Genomic DNA, 17,221 nt, shown 5'->3' on the forward strand with positions numbered 1-17,221 from the left:
CCATTTTCTTTTATTAACAACTATCCATACTATATTAAATACATCAAATTTTGGACATTACATTTATTTATAAAATTGACTTTTTTAACATAAATAAGTAATATTATATAGAAACGAATATAGACATTATTTTGTTTTTTTATTAACGTAATATTAGAGTAAGAGTTATATTGTTATTTATGTTATTTATGAGTAGCAGTTATGAAAGTAAATAATGTTATTTATAAAATGATATTACCAATAAGAATACTAAGGTTTAAATATACTGTTATTAATTAACAAATAATTTCATATTTGGTAAAAACACTTTACATTTATTCAAAGTTTTCGCTAATTTGAATTTATATTAATTTAAATTTTAAACTTAATCAAAATATGAAGATAACGAAAGTTGAAACTTGGTATAATAATCCTAAGAGACGTGTACATATTTATCATTAAGTAGATATAGTCAATATAATAGTCAATATAAATAAGCAGTTTTATATCAACATTCCAAAATACATTAATGTTGATATACTAAATATGTAACATAAACTTAAACTATATATTCCAAAATTCATAAAAACGAAACTTAAACTAAGTGTTTGTAGGATGTACGTAATACTTTGACAAACAAAATATTCAAAGCATTACAATAACCTAATTCTTCAATATATGGATTACGCCCTTTTCTTCATCCTCCACAACAAATCTTATCCGATCACCAGCAGCCAATCTGTTTTCTTTGCAAAACTTCTTCCAACCACAGGTCAAGTAACACTCATACGAACTTCTGCCCGTCCAACGTATCTTACAGTCCCAGAATTGAGATTGGTCATTCGTCAATCTGTAGCTCTTGCGACCCTTGATCAAGCATTCTTTTGCAAATTTGGAATCCAGATACTACATTCGAAAAAACATGTTAATGCATCATAGATAGGAATTCAAGTATGAAAGCAGGATTATATATATCTGTCTTACCAAAGAAGATGCTTTAACATCATAATTGCTTAATACTTTCTCAAAATCAGGAGCAGCAACTGGAACTTGGGTGTTTGCAGCACTGCCCGAATTTCTGTTATAATCCATTTCTACTCCTTCAGCCAAGAATATCCTATGAAGAAATACATTGTTTCCTACATAGTTTAAATGTAAGTAACACGGACCAGTCAACCCATAATATGGAATGCACCTACTAAAACCAAACAGGACCATCCTCAAATTCTCATCTTTATCGACATATATTTCAAACATCTTTGACAGGGGATCATACAACTTGATCGCGTAATGAAACGCAAGTTTATCCCGACAGAATATTTGAAAGTAATCTGGGACAGTAATCAACATCTAAGACAACAATCAAGACATGAACTATATTAGAATCAATGCCATACAAATGCAACTGTAAATGTAATAACAATGGATTAATATAGCATACCGTCGCTGGGATAAACTGCACCCTAAACGCTTGGAAAAACCTTATTGAAGACAAAGGGTTACAACCAAGAGAAGTCTTTGCTGTACCAGGGTAGTCAAACTCCTTCCAGTCCAGATCAAAAAGCCTTATACGAAAAAATTGGTCTCCACAGTAAACAGTACACACATAATAAACATCGTTGACGTTATAAAAAGACCGAATGCTCTGGACACCACGAAACTGTCTCTGACCCAAAAGACCCTCCTCAAACTCTATATTTATGGTATTTCCTTTCGGATCGCTAAAGAAGTTGGTCCCCAGCAGTAGCATTTTACCCCATTGCTCATAAAAACCAACTTCGAACTCCAGACATTCCTAACATACACGAAAGCAGTAGCATTCATAAAAATGAAAACTTTCAACACAAATTTCTACAAATACTTCAACCACAACACCATCGTACAAAAAAACATTAACTCTACGCCAGAACCTAGGTATTCCTATCCAAAAAACGAAACTTTAAATAAACGAACGAAATAATGCACCAACCTCTGCGGGCTCCATGACAGTAACTGAGTTTTGGTAAAAGTTTGTGAAGCTCATGGCCTTTGATGAAGACATTTTAACGTTTGGAGGCTGCTGCAACTGCGACAGGGATAATGGATTCTTTCTTCTTTTCTGACCAAACACAGGGATGATGGTTTCTTTCTTCTTTCTGACCAAACACACGCACACTGATCCAACTTACCATTTAAAGCCGCAAAACGTTACAACTGAACGAAACAAAACCCCCTGACGAAACCAATCAACGTGCAAAAAAAATATCCCCACGACAAGACATGTAATAAGTTGGTTTTGCCGCCATCTTTTCGTATTCTGAGAGATATATTACATTTATTTTAATGATATTAAATTAGTAGTAAAAACGTTTACCATACCACTTTAATAATCTACTGGTAGGTTTAAACAAGAAACCAAAACACAAAACACAAAACAATTCACCAACATTGACCTTAAATTCAAATGAATTGTCAAATTAATAATTGAATAAGAGAATAATATTACAAATATAACAACACTAATATATAACTGTAATTAATTGTAGGAAATTATTTCAAAATTATATTTATTTAAAGAATATAATTATTACATATTGTTTATAACCATGTAAATATAAATATTAATTTCTTTTTAAAAAATAACTTTTAAATCTAACAAGAAAATCCAAAACAAATAAATTAACACCTGTTTTTTACTCTTTAATCTTCACCAAAACTCTAAACTTATTAGCACAAACAACATTCTATAATTAAATTTCTAAAAAAATTAAACTGAGATTTCGTAATTCAAACAAAATAACAATCTATATCATCACAAATAAATTATTCCAAATTACTCAAAAATATATAACATAGAACACATAATATATATCAATAATTAATTATACGTAAATGTATAATTACATAATCATTAGATGATTTTGTTGTTTGAATATTTTAAAATTCACAACTAAACATCTATAACTTTTAAATGAAATTATTGATTTATTGATAATAATATTAAATCCGTTTTCTAAACAAAAATATTTAAAAACAAAAACACGACCCGTGCGTACGCACGGGTCTCATGCTAGTTTACACGAAAATATTTGTATAGAAAAGACAGATACCTCATCGAAGTATAACTTTTTTCTCAAAATTATTAAAATTTGAATTTCGATTTTTCTAATATTATTGACATATTTCTTTATTTAACACTATTATAACCAAAGAGTTAATATCTTAAACAATCCTTATTCTGAAATACTGTATTTATATTTTAAAATACATTATTTGACATACTTAATTTTTTAACTACTATCATATGAAAAGGATTTGGGCGCATTCTAGGTTTTGGTTGATTGCGGGATGGAGGAGACAGTGCAGCGCAAAGGCACGCACCTGAAGAAGAGGGCTCTGAAGAACAAAGCTTTGGGCATCACTTTCAACGAGAAAGACCTCAAAGACTACGTCACTGGTTTTCACAAGCGCAAGAAGAAGAGAAGAAAGGAAGCGCAGAAACAACAGGATGAGGCACTGCGCCGCAAACGCAGCGAAGAACGCAAAAAGGTTTTCACTTTTGCATTCTTTTACAACCAATGGAGGATGTTTGGGTTAATTTTATTTATTTTTTTATGGATTTTGTTATCTTATCTGGTTGGTTCGAATTGTTTTGCAGAGGAAGTTGGAAAGAGAATTAATTCAGTATGGAGGTGTGCTACCTGATCAGAATGAGGAGCGCCAAGAAGAAGTTGCGGACCAAGTTGAACCTATTGCTGGTACATTTTCTCAATTGGAATATTCCTCGCTGTTGCATTGTTTGCTTATTCACTTGTTGATTTAGACTCACTTCTTTTCAGTGTGCACAATTAAGAGAAAAAAAAAAGGGTGAAATGACTTAATTTTTTCTTATTAGCATTTGAAATTAGCTTTGATTTTTTATTTATTTTTTTATGAAGAAGCTAAACAATAGAATAGAGTTTGTATAAAGTTGGTTATACACGAGGTTAACTAGAGATTATACAAACAAAACCTTAGTCATATCAGCATTCCTTTTTACTCTGGCATTCATATTATGTTTGAGCCTGATGTGATACTTGGACATATGTAACTTAAAAGTTTATCAAGTTTATCATCGGGGGTGAGGTCTAGTGGAAGAGGCCAAAACGTGGAAATAAAGGTTGAATTCCCCCTTGAAGGAGTGCTCGTATTTAATGTTAACTGTGCCTTGAACAAGATTTGTTTTTTCAAAGGAGATCTGTGGAAAACAAAAAAGTGTAACCTGAAAGTTTGGAGTAAAACCTGTCCAAAGTTTATTTACTAATGAATCTGAGGCTCTTTTTAGTGTATGATGTGTAATTGATTTCTTTTGTGCTTGTGAGTTGTGATTCATTTGGTGATTGGGTTTACCTTCTGTTGTTGAAAGAAACGAAGACATACGAGAACGCCGATTTGAAAGTTACTGTTGTGACAAGTGAGATCAACCCCGAAGAAGAAAGTTATCCTGGTGAGAGGAAGGAGGAAACAGTGACCCCCCATTCTGTTGGGGCTGATAAAGGGCAAAGGGTACCTATAAGTAACAGGAAATCTTTTAAGAAGGTTGCAAAACAGAAGTCACGGCCCAAACCATCAAATAAGAGAGACAAGAAGAAAGGAAAGAAGCGGGGAAAGAAGTAATGGTAGCTAAGCACCGTGCATCTTCAGGACAATTCTAAGTCTACAATGAACTGCGTTTATTTGAGGTGTTTGTTAAGTGCAGTAACTTGGCCACCTAGAAGTGAGAACTCGTGCTTGCTTATTGCCGGATTTGGACTTGTTTCATTGTTGAATATTTGTTCTAGTTGGTTACCTGGTACCTAAAGTACATGACAGGACTTTCTCCAGCGGGGTCATTGGTGACTTATTAATTTGGGGGATTCGAGAGTTAAGGAAGAAGCACCTACTTTTTCTCTTGTTTGGTTAATCGGTAACTGTCTTGTGTATTGTACATTTATTTAGTTAATTTACATATTTAACTTTCTAGATTTTCTTTTCTCTTATTTTATGTCTAAAGGTTTAGTTTCAGTTCAAAGAAAGGTTTTTAGTTTTATCTTTTTTTCCTTTTCTGGGAGCTATGGTTCATGTAATATGAAGACACATAATGAATCAAGCCCTTAATCCTGTGACAACCTTAAGCAAAATCCTTGGTAAAGTTGAGGAGTTGGGTAATGTATGTTCTCAGCCAAGGCTAATAGCAACTTGCTGTGGGTTTCAAGTTTAACCTCTTGCAGTTGGTAGTTCTATTTAAACCTTAATCAAGAATATTTACAGCCTTGTCTCCCAAAATTAAAACAGGTCAAATGACTGCTGGCATTTTTGGATTTAGTTGCAAAAACTTTGAAGCAATCAAAATTTAGTTGAAAGCTTCTTAACCATAGCGACATGACTGAAAATTTGGTGAAATTGTGAGGATGTTGTTGTTCTAATATTAAAATATGTTTGCTGTTAACATATAGGGCTCTTTTCAAATTGGGAGTTGCATCATCGACCAGGGCGTAACATCTGTTTTCCCATTCCTGGTCTAAAATGCACCTCTATTTGTATTTAAAGATGAGCAAGATTTACAATCTGTAGCATATGGCTAGCTGTTCATTATGAGGAAAGAAAATGGTATTTCAATTTAAGAAATAATTGTCTTCAATTTTGCAAAACGGATTAAAAGAGTTATCTACCCTGTGAATGCATGTGCATGATTAATCGGCTGGTCTTTTTGACTAGGAACAATCCAAAAAAAGAGGAAGTTAAGGGGACAGGAGCAGAAATAAATAAATAAATTATAATTATTCTAAAGAAAATTATAGTACAACAATATTACAGAAAAAGAACCAAGAATTATAGTATTTATAATAGAAATGGTATTATAAGAAACTCTCCCTCTGGTCCTAACCTTAAGGTGAATTTTACCATACATTATTTTCTTGCCAGATTCTCATTTTCATAGTTTTTTATTTTTATTTATTTTTTACAACTTAAAAAAGATTAATTTGATTATTATAATTAAATATCAAGTTTGTGAAATTGTCATTTTTATAATTTTTTATTTGCATTTATTCTTGTAAGTTTTCATTGTAAAAAATAAGTCGTTTCTCCCTGTACCCCCAAAACATTCTTCAGTATTTCCAAAACTTTTATAAATTTTGTCTTTACCCTCCAGTAAAATTTAAAAGAAAAAACAGTAAAATAATCCACCCACCTCCTGCATCCAAAGAATTAATACCCAAACACCACCTTTTGATCTAACCCTTTTCCCTTTCTCTCGCGGCGCACTTCCTCCACTCTAATCTCCATTGTATTCATCTTCCTCTTCCATTCGCATCACCCTTGTCTCATAGTTACAATGTCTTGCAGTAGCAGCGCACAAAAAAAATAATGAAACGAATGTCGACATCTGCAACTAAAATGTCCGAAGTGAATGTCCACATCCGTAATACAAAAAACAAAAAAAATTACGAAATGGATGTGGACATCCGCAACTCAAATGTCTGAAGCATGTCGACATCCGTAATACCCAAAAACACAAAAAAATAATTACGAAACAAATGTCGAAATCCGCAACTCAAATGTCTGAAGTGGATGTCGACATCTGTATAACCCAAAAAAACAAAAAAAATTATGAAACGGATGTCGACATCCGCAACACAATTTTCTGAAGCAGATGTCCACATCTGTAATACCAGAAAAAGAAAAAAATATTATGAAACGGATGTTGACATTCGCAAGACAATTTTCTGAAGCGAATGTCGACATCCATAATATATATAAAAAAAAGAAACGGATGTCGACATGTTGACATCTGCAACTCAATTGTCTGAAGCGGACGTCGACATCCGTAATGGTAACAAAAGTAAATTTAATTGTATATCAGTGATAACAAACAATATTTCAATGATAAGAAACAAGATTACAATTGGAATATGATTACAATGGGATTATAAATACTAACTTGGAAGAAAAGAGTTTTGAAGAGCTTTGATGAAACAGGACCATCACTCAGAGAGCTTGAAGTATGAATGGAAGAAGCAGCTTGAAGCAGGGACCACTGGGACCACTAGTGGGAGCTTGAAGTATAGAGACACAGGGACGGACCACACGGACCATAGAGCACCACAAATATTGGGAGGAAACGAAGACTGAAGACAACGGAACAGGAGAAAAGTTGGGGGTGCAGGCACTCGCAAAAATTAAAAGAAGATGACCGGTAGCAACATAGTAAATTTGCTTTCACTATTTTCAACTACTAAGTTAGGTAAAATTAATCTGGAACAAAAATATAATTATTGGGGGTACAAGAAAAAATGTTGAGTGCAACGAGAACCCCAAAGTAAGCCAGTATTGAACAAATACATGTGACTATGATTTTTATTTTCATTTCTGAATGTAAGGAAAGAACTTGATAAGAGGAGACAATACCTGTTTTAATTATCTTTATGTCTAAAAATATTTAAATACATTGGTTTTCAAGTATTGTAGTCTAAAAATATTTAAATACATTACTATTAGAACCAAACTTAAAGAAAACAAATAATTAATCCCATATATATTAGGATCACATAATTCTAAACACTAATCTCTCAATTGAAACGTGAGATACCAAAATCATAATCTTGATGCTTGGGAACTCAATTAAAGCTTGGAGAACCAAAGTTATGCAATTACATATTCGAGGGATCAAACGTATATTTAATATTTAATACAAAAAATACATTTCAAGAGAATTTTCCTGGTATAAACTATTGTGTAAAAGAAATTGAATAATATACAGAAACAAAGTCGTAGATTCTAATAATCTTGATGATAAATTTGTAAAGAAAATCCGTCACCGTATCTTATTTATTGGTATTCCTACCCTACAGCTTTCCACTAAAAGCCAATTGAGAATCGAATTTATTCTGAACCTTTATGCGTGTTTGAGTTCAGCATGTTTATCACCTATGGCCTTGTAGGTCCTTTCTGTTTTTTAACTAAGAGATTTAAGGATCTTGCATTTTTCATTTTCATGCTGTTGCATTGCACTGCATTCTCTTTCTTTTATACTCATAATTTTTCTCTCAATTTCGTATCACCCTGAAACAAAGTAGATGTAGATCATCTTTATTTCACAACCCTAGAAACTTTTTTTTTTTTTCATTTTAATTCACCCTAAAATAAAGTAGATATTGAGCATCTTGCAATTCGGAATCCCAGAAAAAGAAAAAGGAAAGAAAAAAAAAGGAGAAAGAATAAAGGGTGTAATATACTTTTTGTGGCAGTAAAAGCGTGAAACTGAAAACAAACCTAGGAGGAGTTAAAACAGAGTTACAGAACGATCTGAAATCTGACGGCTACGAACCCCAAGGCCTAGCAGACCTGACCATCCCAAATCACGCCACGTGGCAGAATCGTAAAATGAAGAAAGAGATTCCCATCAAAGGTGAGCCCAAAAAGAGAGAACAATAAAAAGGAGATATGCGAGTGACACGTTTGTTTTGAGGCGTGCGACAAAATAAGCGTCAGAGTGCAAAATAGCGTTTGTGGCCGAAAAAGAAAATTCTGAGACGTTTCCCCGAAGTTTCCACACCCCGTACTTTTCCAACTTCTCCTTTATTTTTATTTTTATTTTCCCTTTCTCTTTCTTTTGAGTCCCCACACCACGCCCCGTTTGGATGCTCTAAAAGCGATCCAAAAGTGGCGCTAACTCTCATTTTCCGTTTTTTTGTTTTGCCGCTTATTTATTTACTTGTTGCTCAGTCAACTGAACTGTTGAAGCTTACGTGACTGAGAAAACCTACTTACCTGCGTTGTGTGCCGCCGCCGCCGCCGCCGCCGTGCTTTTCTTTTTTATTTTTCTTTCGTTTTCTCCGCAACCAAACAGTGTTGGGATTGGAACAATGCACGGAAGGTATGGCGAGAGATCGAGTGGCGCGGGGAGAGAGAAGCGAGGTTTGGATTCGGCTTCGGCCGAAGAAGGTCAACCTGATCGGAAACGACCTGCTTTGGCTAGGTGATTCTAATTGCGTTTCCTTCGGAGTCTTGTGCTTCGCTGAAGTGGATTGTTTTGTTCCTTCTTCGTTGTTCTGTTTTGTTGCATTTGTTGATATTGTGAGAATGGTGGACAAATGTGCTTATGATTGTGGTGGTGGTGGTGGATACTTGAAATATTTTGACATTGCGGTGAAAATCGCAGTTACTGACTGTTTTTTAAAATCTCGAGGTTTAGGTTGCTGTGTTTGCACGAGAATTGATTGAGAAGTAGAATTGTCACGTTATCTGATTTTATTGGCAGCTTATTTATTTTTAAAAGGAAAATTTTAGGCAATGTATTGTTTTTGCACGAGTCTGAAATTCATGTGAAAGAATGGTTCTAACAAGCAAAGAAGGAAAGAGACCGGTTTAAACCGAGTATATGTCTCACTAATTAATGAGTATGCAACTAACAAAGCAGTCCGTGAGGAGGCTGTTATGTTCTCATATGTTGAAGCTTACTTTGGTGTCTTAAACTTGGTTATGAGTGTGTTTATTTGTTTAATTAGTTTATTTATGTTAATTTGCAGTGTAATTGTTGAAGCCCTGAAGGTTGACAGTCTGCAGAAACTTTGCTCATCACTGGAGCCTATTCTACGCAGAGTTGTAAGAAAATTCGTTCATTGTGGTATTGATTCTTAATATATTGATCTGATAATTTTCTGAAATTTTTGGTTGATTTACTGGTCAATAGTGCCTTAAGTTATCACTTGTATATTCTACTGCTCACCTAATCAGCCACACAAGCACAACCTCTCAGGCTGCTGGCCTGTAGCTAAAATTTATTGTACTTCAAGCTGAGAGGCCTTTATTTCATCTGAGGCTTAGAAAGAATTCTGTAGGAAATTAGTGATCTTGTATTCAAAACTGTAGAAGTTGATGTAATTTTTTTTTTTTTTTAATTTACTCGTTAGTAGACGAAACGGACTCTCGAGTCCTTCCTAGTCTCTCTTCTTGTGGGACCGGGTTGGCTGGTTACTTATACCCCTTCCAGGCCTCATTATTTGGGAGCCTTATGGAATAGGTCACCCATTTTATTCATCATGAGAGGCTTTCTGGGATAAGTTGGCTCGCAGCGTGTATGTCTGAGTGTTATTAACCATAATTTAATGAAATAGCTCTATAAAGGAAGAGATCAAATGCTTTGTTTGCATGAATAATGTTGGATCAAGAACATGTGTTTTGTTTCTTATTTTTATGCTTGTTGCTGAACAGGTTAGTGAAGAAGTCGAGCGTGCTTTGGCAAAACTATGCCCCTCCAAGATTGCTGGCAGGTAATTTTTTTGTTCCCTCTTGCTAAAGATAAATTTTATGTCAGATGAATGTACATGACACATGGACCGCCTGATCTTTTTCTGCTTATGCTTTCATGGCAATTAGAAATATATCCTGCAATAACTTGCTTTGCTAGAGGTTGGAATGATAAGATTAGACAGATAGTCCATGTTACTGTAGACTCTGTTACGTTTTAAAGTAAAAAGTTCAGTGATCCAAATCTGTTTAGAGATTACTGTGTTAAATTTCAGGTTCAGCTTATATTATTTATCACCGTAAGTTTATAATATCTATAATTTTCTCTATTACTCAATGTAAAATTCAGGTCTTCCCCAAAGCGAATAGAAGGCCCTGATGGCACAAATTTACAATTGCAGTTCAAGACCAGGCTGTCCCTTCCCCTCTTTACAGGTGGAAAGGTGGAGGGAGAGCAAGGTTCAACAATTCATATTGTTTTGATTGATGCAAACACTGGCAATATTGTCACATCAGGGCCAGAGTCATGTGTCAGGCTAGATGTTATTGTACTGGAGGGAGATTTCAATAACGAGGATGATGATAATTGGACTGAAGAAGAATTTGATAGTCATATTGTGAAGGAGCGGGAAGGAAAAAGGCCTCTTCTAACTGGTGATCTGCAAATCACACTGAAGGAAGGTGTAGGAACACTGGGTGAGCTTACGTTTACGGACAACTCTAGCTGGATAAGGAGTAGGAAGTTCAGGTTGGGCCTCAAAGTTGCCTTGGGTTGTTGTGAGGGAATGCGTATCCGTGAAGCCAAATCAGAACCTTTCACCGTTAAGGATCATCGCGGAGAATGTAAGTTCATAACGTATGTTTGTTATATAATTCTTGGAAAATGGTTGTAACAAATCATTAATTGAATTATAGTATACAAGAAGCACTACCCTCCTGCCTTGAATGACGAGGTCTGGAGACTGGAGAAAATTGGCAAGGATGGGTCATTTCACAAAAGGCTAAATAAAGCTGGAGTATATACTGTTGAAGACTTCTTAAGACTTGTGGTCAGAGACCCTCAGAGACTGCGGAATGTAAGAATCCAGATTTTTGTCCATTTATCATTTTAATGCCAATTGTTCGAATTTTCAATTCCTTTGGTTTTGCATTTGCATTGATCATATAAAATTATTTAACTGTCAAAGGATTTTATAGGTTAACTATCCTTCTTAATGTAGATCCTTGGAAGCGGCATGTCAAATAAGATGTGGGATATTCTTGTTGAGCATGCCAAGACTTGCGTTCTCAGTGGAAAACATTATGTGTACTATCCTGAAGATGCAAGAAATGTGGGTGTTGTTTTCAATAATATTTATGAATTAAGTGGCTTAATTGCCAACGATCAATTTTACTCAGCTGAATCTCTCTCTGAGAATCAAAAGGTAAGCGCACTACGTAATATTTTCCTTTTATGTTGAATTCAGACCATACTGCTGAGTTTCGTCCATAATATGGTTAACCTGATTTCTGATGCCACATAACGAAAGTTGTTCTTCCTTGCAATCTTGGATAGGCACGAGCAATACTTCATGCTGAAAGCATTTAGCTAAACTATTATGCATATAATCTTTGGCTTGGCTGCACTATTTTTGCTTAGTTTTTGTTTTATTTTTTTGAGTCTTTATTGTGGTCTGGAAACTTTTTCTAGTCTTTAACTTTGTACTTAGACACTCATAGTATCTATAATTTTGTTGTTCCTGGAACTATGGATATAAATCACTGATAAAGAAAATGGAAATAAATCGGCTTAGCACTACGCTTACAAGTGTTACAAAGATAATGTGGGGGATTTATGCTTCCATAAAAGAAAAATTGGAGATTTAAAAGATGTTAAGAGTTCTTCCAAACGATGGGCAAGGAAAATGACAAGTTTTCTGATAGTGCCAAGAATACCTGTCGTAGGTTTATGTAGACACATTGGTGAAGAAAGCATATGATAATTGGATGCATGTTATTGAGTATGATGGGAAATCTCTGGTAAATGACATTGAGGATAAGACTTTGGACACCGCTCATCCTCAGGCACCAATGATTTCCCATGAATATTCAAACTCCCTTCAGCAGATACCCATCCCAGCTTTGCCACTTCCAGGACATGCTGGCCAGCCTTCAATGGATTCAGGAGTAACAGTTGGAGGTACGTATTTCCTAGCAAAAATAATATTATTAGCAACAAAAGCAAAAGTTTTTTTGGAGTTTTTTTTGGTTTAAATTATTTTCTGAGTACTTTTTTTTTTTTTATCTTTCCATGCAGTTTTTTTTTTCTGTATTATTTTCACAATTTTTTTCTTCCCTTTGTTCATAGACCCAGTACTCATAATATTTTCCTCTTCAAAACCCAACTTATATCTTCAAGATGGAAAGAGTGTATCTTCTGCGAGATTAAATCGGGTTTAAGAGAAAATTCATTAAATATATTCCCATTAATTTTATTACTTTTATCATTCAATCAATTTAATTCTAAATTCAAATCCAAGCTAATTCGTTGAAAAACGATTTGGACTGGATTAGTTATTACGTTTGATATTTTTTTATTCTAATAAAGGAAATAACTAAGCTTTAAACTACAAATATAAAATAATAAAAAATCATTAGCAATATGAACTATTTCATCCCTTTAAATAATAGCAAATTCTAGCGTCAGATTTCATCTCAAAACCAAATGACATTAAATAGTTTTTCAACACATATATAAAGTCTCATGACAAGAATGAGACAGTGACGTGAGACTTTCTAACACCTTTCCCCTCCATAGATGTTTGCCAAAGCAGACAATTCTAATAGAATAGACAATTACCACTATGAGCTACAAGCTTTGATACCATGTCAATTTTTCGTCATAAAATCAGCACTATGTAAAGTTGTCCAGTAGATATATAAGTCTCATTTCAATAATTGAGGCCGATGATGTGAGACCTCCCGAGAGCAACTACTACACAACTCCATAATTTAATTCTTGTTTCACTCAATGAAAAACTAGAGATGTGATAGATGTATAGTATATAAGTGAATGCAGACTTGTTCCGGTGTTCCGGTACATCCAATAAATTTCACACAGCTTAGGAATCGAGGTCAAGCATAGTTTAAATACTCTTTCTTCTCTCCGCTCTCCTCTTAAAGACAAAACTGTAATGGAGTTTTACGCTTCAAAGCAGACATACCTTGAGAATACGGTGGTTGTTCCTAACAATGCTGCCGGACCGACTTGGGTCGGGTCGAAATAAAACCTTATTTTTCAAATTAATTTTGTAAAGTTGAGTTAAACTTAAAGTCTACTTAAAATGGTATCAAAGTTATCCGAAACTTATTCTAGCAAAATTTATTATTTACTGGCACTATCATATGTAAGCTACACTCGTTCAACATCAATCTGTGTATATTGTCTTGCTCATAATTGGCCTAAAAAATTGGTGAACCCGTGGGATTATATTGGTTGCTGACTGACTACACATGAATGTCTGCAGGTTATCATGATGGAACAACTTCTAGATTCTCCTTGCAACCACAGAATCCCAGTCTTAACTCTTCCATTCAGTTTGATGATAACGCATTTTCTCTTCAAAACCAATTGATGAGTGTTCCACACCATGCCCAACTTCCAAGAAATGAGAATGGACTAACTGTTGGTCCTGCACAATCATCCACACATGGGTTTGAGCCTGTCAGCATTTCAAATCCTACATATAGAGGAGTTGAAGAATACTTCCCTGAGGAAGAAATTCGTATTAGAAGTCACGAGATGCTAGAAAATGAAGATATGCAGCATCTACTCCGTATGTTTAACATGGGGGGCCAACCAAATCCTGCCTTTAATGGCCATGAAGATGGGTACCACCCTGGTTCATCTACATACATTTCTGCAAACCCCATGGGCTATAATTTTGATGATGAACCAAATCGGTCCTCAGGCAAAGCTGTTGTAGGCTGGCTCAAGCTGAAGGCAGCATTAAGATGGGGGATTTTTATTCGGAAGCAAGCTGCTGAGAGACGAGCGCAACTTGTTGAATTGGACGACCCATAGAGATCTTTAATGAACTGACCGATAGTTTTTCTGGTTATAGCATCCAAGGCTTCTTTGCTGACTTTCCGAATAGTTCTCATGCTAAAATTTCACAGCATGAGAAAGAATATGAAATCTGGATTGAACTATTTGGTGCAGACTTAACTCAAAGATTCCAATGTGGCTTGATATATATAATAACTGTTGTGCATAGACCTCTGCCTGTAGAAGAATATCACTATGCAACATCTCTTCTTTAACTGCTTTCCTTGTGATGACCCAATTTGTAGAGGCTTGACAGTCTGCTTGTTTTTAAACTGAAGAGTCTGTTGCTGCAATCTGCTTAAACCCGGAAAGCTCCAAGTGCAATTTCAAGAAGCTACAATCTTTACTACATTTACCGGGCTGTATTCAATTCTGTAAGTAAGCTTGCTGGATATGTTCAACCTAACTGAAAGTGAATGCTCTGTGGCATTATAATTATAATTAATTCCATCTGCAATGTGCTTCGAATACCTCTGTACTTTATGATTGTTTCGGCATCTGTATAACTTTGCATATTGACGTGACGTAGTTCATAACGGTATCATAACTTCTTTGTGAAGAAGTTGTCACCCTGCAGTACAATTTCTGACATGTGGAGATGAACTCCTGCGACCAAATGACAGCTTTAGTGAAAATGTTGAATTCGTGCAGATCTAGGGTGACTTCATTTTAATTAATTAGATGTAATTAATTAAGTCGTGCAAGCAGCATAAGACTTCATTTGATAAAGTTGAAGTCGTGGAAGGATGATGCGACTTTCTTTCGGAAACATTAAAGTTCTGCATGCAGGTGGGTAACGACTTCGGTGTAAATGAAGTTGAACTAATGTCGGCATAGGGTGTGACAACTTCTAAAGATAATATGGTGAATAGACATGCTTTCTAAAACTATTTTGTTATTTTATGTTTTTAATAGTCTTGGTGGTACTTAGTTAATGCAAGAATCCTTTTTTTCTAGAGGATAAACAAAGATATTAATGTAACTAAAAAGCTGAAGTTTACAATCAGACTTGTAACAAACCTTGATCTCAGTTCCCACTTGAATAAGAAAAGCATGTCCCCTTGAATAGTTCTCAACAATTCTCCTCGATCTCACTTGCCATATCAATAACAAGGTCAGTCAATTTCTTTGCATGATAAAAGGCAATGCTTACTTGTGTTTTTTCAGCTTTTAAAGCTTCAAACTGCATCAAAACCTTTTCTGATTCAACTGAGAAATCGATTTGCAAGAGTATTTGATTCTATCTTCAGTGATGAAGTTCATATCGGAAGGAAGAACACTTTCATAAAAGCATTGATTTCTTTCCGTGGAGAGGCGCGTGTCTTGTAGGTAAACACTGCAACGCTGAATCCCCTCCTTACAGTAATCTTCCCAAATCCTTCCTCCAAAAATAACCGATTTCCTTTTCTAAGCCAGACAACACCTTCAAGACTAGTAAATAGTATGTCTATTTTTTTTTCAAATAATGAAAGAAATCGGAAACAGAAAAATAGAAACGAAAATCAATATCTAGCAAGGATTCCGTACATCATAATTTAAAACATGAAATTCAATAGCACTCAAACAATCATACGTTCTCATTCTAAATCAATACATTTTTATAGACTCCAAACATACTTCTTTTATACTCAATTTCAAATTATTTATGCATTGAATCAAATACTTACCAAGTAAGACACTTGTCATGTAATTATGAAATAAATTGTGATGACTGATTCAAATTTATCAAGTTTCAATTCCTTATGATAGAATTATTTCACTTATACATCATTAGAAGAGATATCTCCATCCTAAATCTCATTATACTAATCTCCCTCAGTTCTTACCACCTAAACTTCATCCTTTATATGAGTATGTGACCTTATTAGAGTCAGGATAATTTCACAATATGAATCTCTACTCAAAACATAACATTATATTTACTAATATTGCATTTCTCCTGAGGAACACACCCTATTCATACAATGTACACAATCTCTAATTTCTGTATATAAATCATTTCATCGCTTTAGCATGCTTTAACCATTTTTAAATCATAATCATTTTATAGCATGATAAATCCTCAAGATTCTTTTTATATTTCAAACCGTATCATATAAAGGAATTAACAGACTCGTCTCACTTACTCACCTAGTATGTGACCCACGAGAATGTACTTACTCAACGACTAATAGACTTGCCCGTGAGCCCCGCATTAGAACAAACAATACGTAAATTCACCCAACAAAGACAAACTCTTTGTAATCTTATTTTTTTGACACTCCACTCAGTGAATGTTTGGCAAGGAGAAACCTAGAATTGTATATTAGATTGTAAACTTAAGTGTTTTTATCCCGTATTCCAATAAAAAATTAATACTAACTCAGTTTAAAATATCCCCTATTAAACAAAGAACTTAATTGTGGTGACTTTTCATCTACAACTATTAATAAAAGAAATCGTTTTCAATAATCGTTTTAATATAAACTACATTACTAATCATTCTATTTCTTAAATTTTATAACTACTTTTTCTAATTATGATTACTTTTCTAAAAAATAATTTGAAAATTTTAGTCATATTTTTTAATTTAATAGTAATTATAAGAATTTATTTGATAAAATAAAAGTGGACATTTTCACTAATCTTATTAATCCACATAACAGGATGACGTGTTAACATTTTCTCACATCATCTATAGTTAAAAGGTAAAGACTATATGTCAACATTTCGTACACTAATCAATGTAATGGCAAGGAAAATAATGCAAAAGTGTAACGAAATCTATTTAACAAATTGCAAAATGAAAGCATTAAAAGTGAGATAATTATTGCACTTAAATATGTCGCATTTAAGTTTAATGTCCGTTTCATTACCAAACCTCACATTTAGTTCATTTACGAATGATAGATGAAAATGGAGCAATGC

At 34.2% G+C, this 17,221-nt stretch overlaps 2 protein-coding genes across 2 annotated transcripts; both read left to right on the top strand.

Annotated features, from left to right (window-relative positions):
• The first annotated feature begins 3,251 nt into the window (after positions 1-3,251).
• Positions 3,252-4,961, top strand: LOC114176344 (ribosomal RNA-processing protein). Its single transcript, XM_028061362.2, has 3 exons — positions 3,252-3,507; positions 3,617-3,716; positions 4,364-4,961. Exons 1-3 carry the CDS (start codon positions 3,307-3,309, stop codon positions 4,612-4,614), a joined length of 552 nt encoding a protein of 183 aa, XP_027917163.1. The 5' UTR covers positions 3,252-3,306; the 3' UTR covers positions 4,615-4,961.
• Positions 4,962-8,615: 3,654 nt separating this feature from the next.
• LOC114176343 (calmodulin-binding protein 60 D-like) lies at positions 8,616-14,784 on the top strand. The gene is made up of 8 exons (XM_028061361.2): positions 8,616-8,956; positions 9,507-9,582; positions 10,192-10,250; positions 10,577-11,070; positions 11,143-11,303; positions 11,448-11,651; positions 12,172-12,406; positions 13,734-14,784. The coding sequence occupies exons 1-8, from the start codon at positions 8,844-8,846 to the stop codon at positions 14,288-14,290; spliced, it is 1,899 nt and encodes a 632-aa protein (XP_027917162.1). The 5' UTR covers positions 8,616-8,843; the 3' UTR covers positions 14,291-14,784.
• The last annotated feature ends 2,437 nt before the right edge of the window (positions 14,785-17,221 follow it).

The sequence above is a fragment of the Vigna unguiculata genome, chromosome 3, assembly GCF_037176805.1.
Source record: "Vigna unguiculata cultivar grain cowpea cultivar isolate G323 ecotype 2 chromosome 3, ASM3717680v1, whole genome shotgun sequence".
Classification (NCBI taxonomy): Eukaryota; Viridiplantae; Streptophyta; class Magnoliopsida; order Fabales; family Fabaceae; genus Vigna; species Vigna unguiculata.

Bases quoted from the DNA above. Each gene is read 5' to 3' on its own strand.
- LOC114176343 (XM_028061361.2), top strand. From the start codon at position 8,844: ATGCACGGAAGGTATGGCGAGAGATCGAGTGGCGCGGGGAGAGAGAAG. The intron at 9,583-10,191 runs GTAAGAAAATTC...GTTGCTGAACAG, and splicing joins AGCCTATTCTACGCAGAGTT to GTTAGTGAAGAAGTCGAGCG. The intron at 11,652-12,171 runs GTAAGCGCACTA...TACCTGTCGTAG, and splicing joins CTCTCTCTGAGAATCAAAAG to GTTTATGTAGACACATTGGT.
- LOC114176344 (XM_028061362.2), top strand. From the start codon at position 3,307: ATGGAGGAGACAGTGCAGCGCAAAGGCACGCACCTGAAGAAGAGGGCT. The intron at 3,508-3,616 runs GTTTTCACTTTT...ATTGTTTTGCAG, and splicing joins GCAGCGAAGAACGCAAAAAG to AGGAAGTTGGAAAGAGAATT. The intron at 3,717-4,363 runs GTACATTTTCTC...TGTTGTTGAAAG, and splicing joins CCAAGTTGAACCTATTGCTG to AAACGAAGACATACGAGAAC.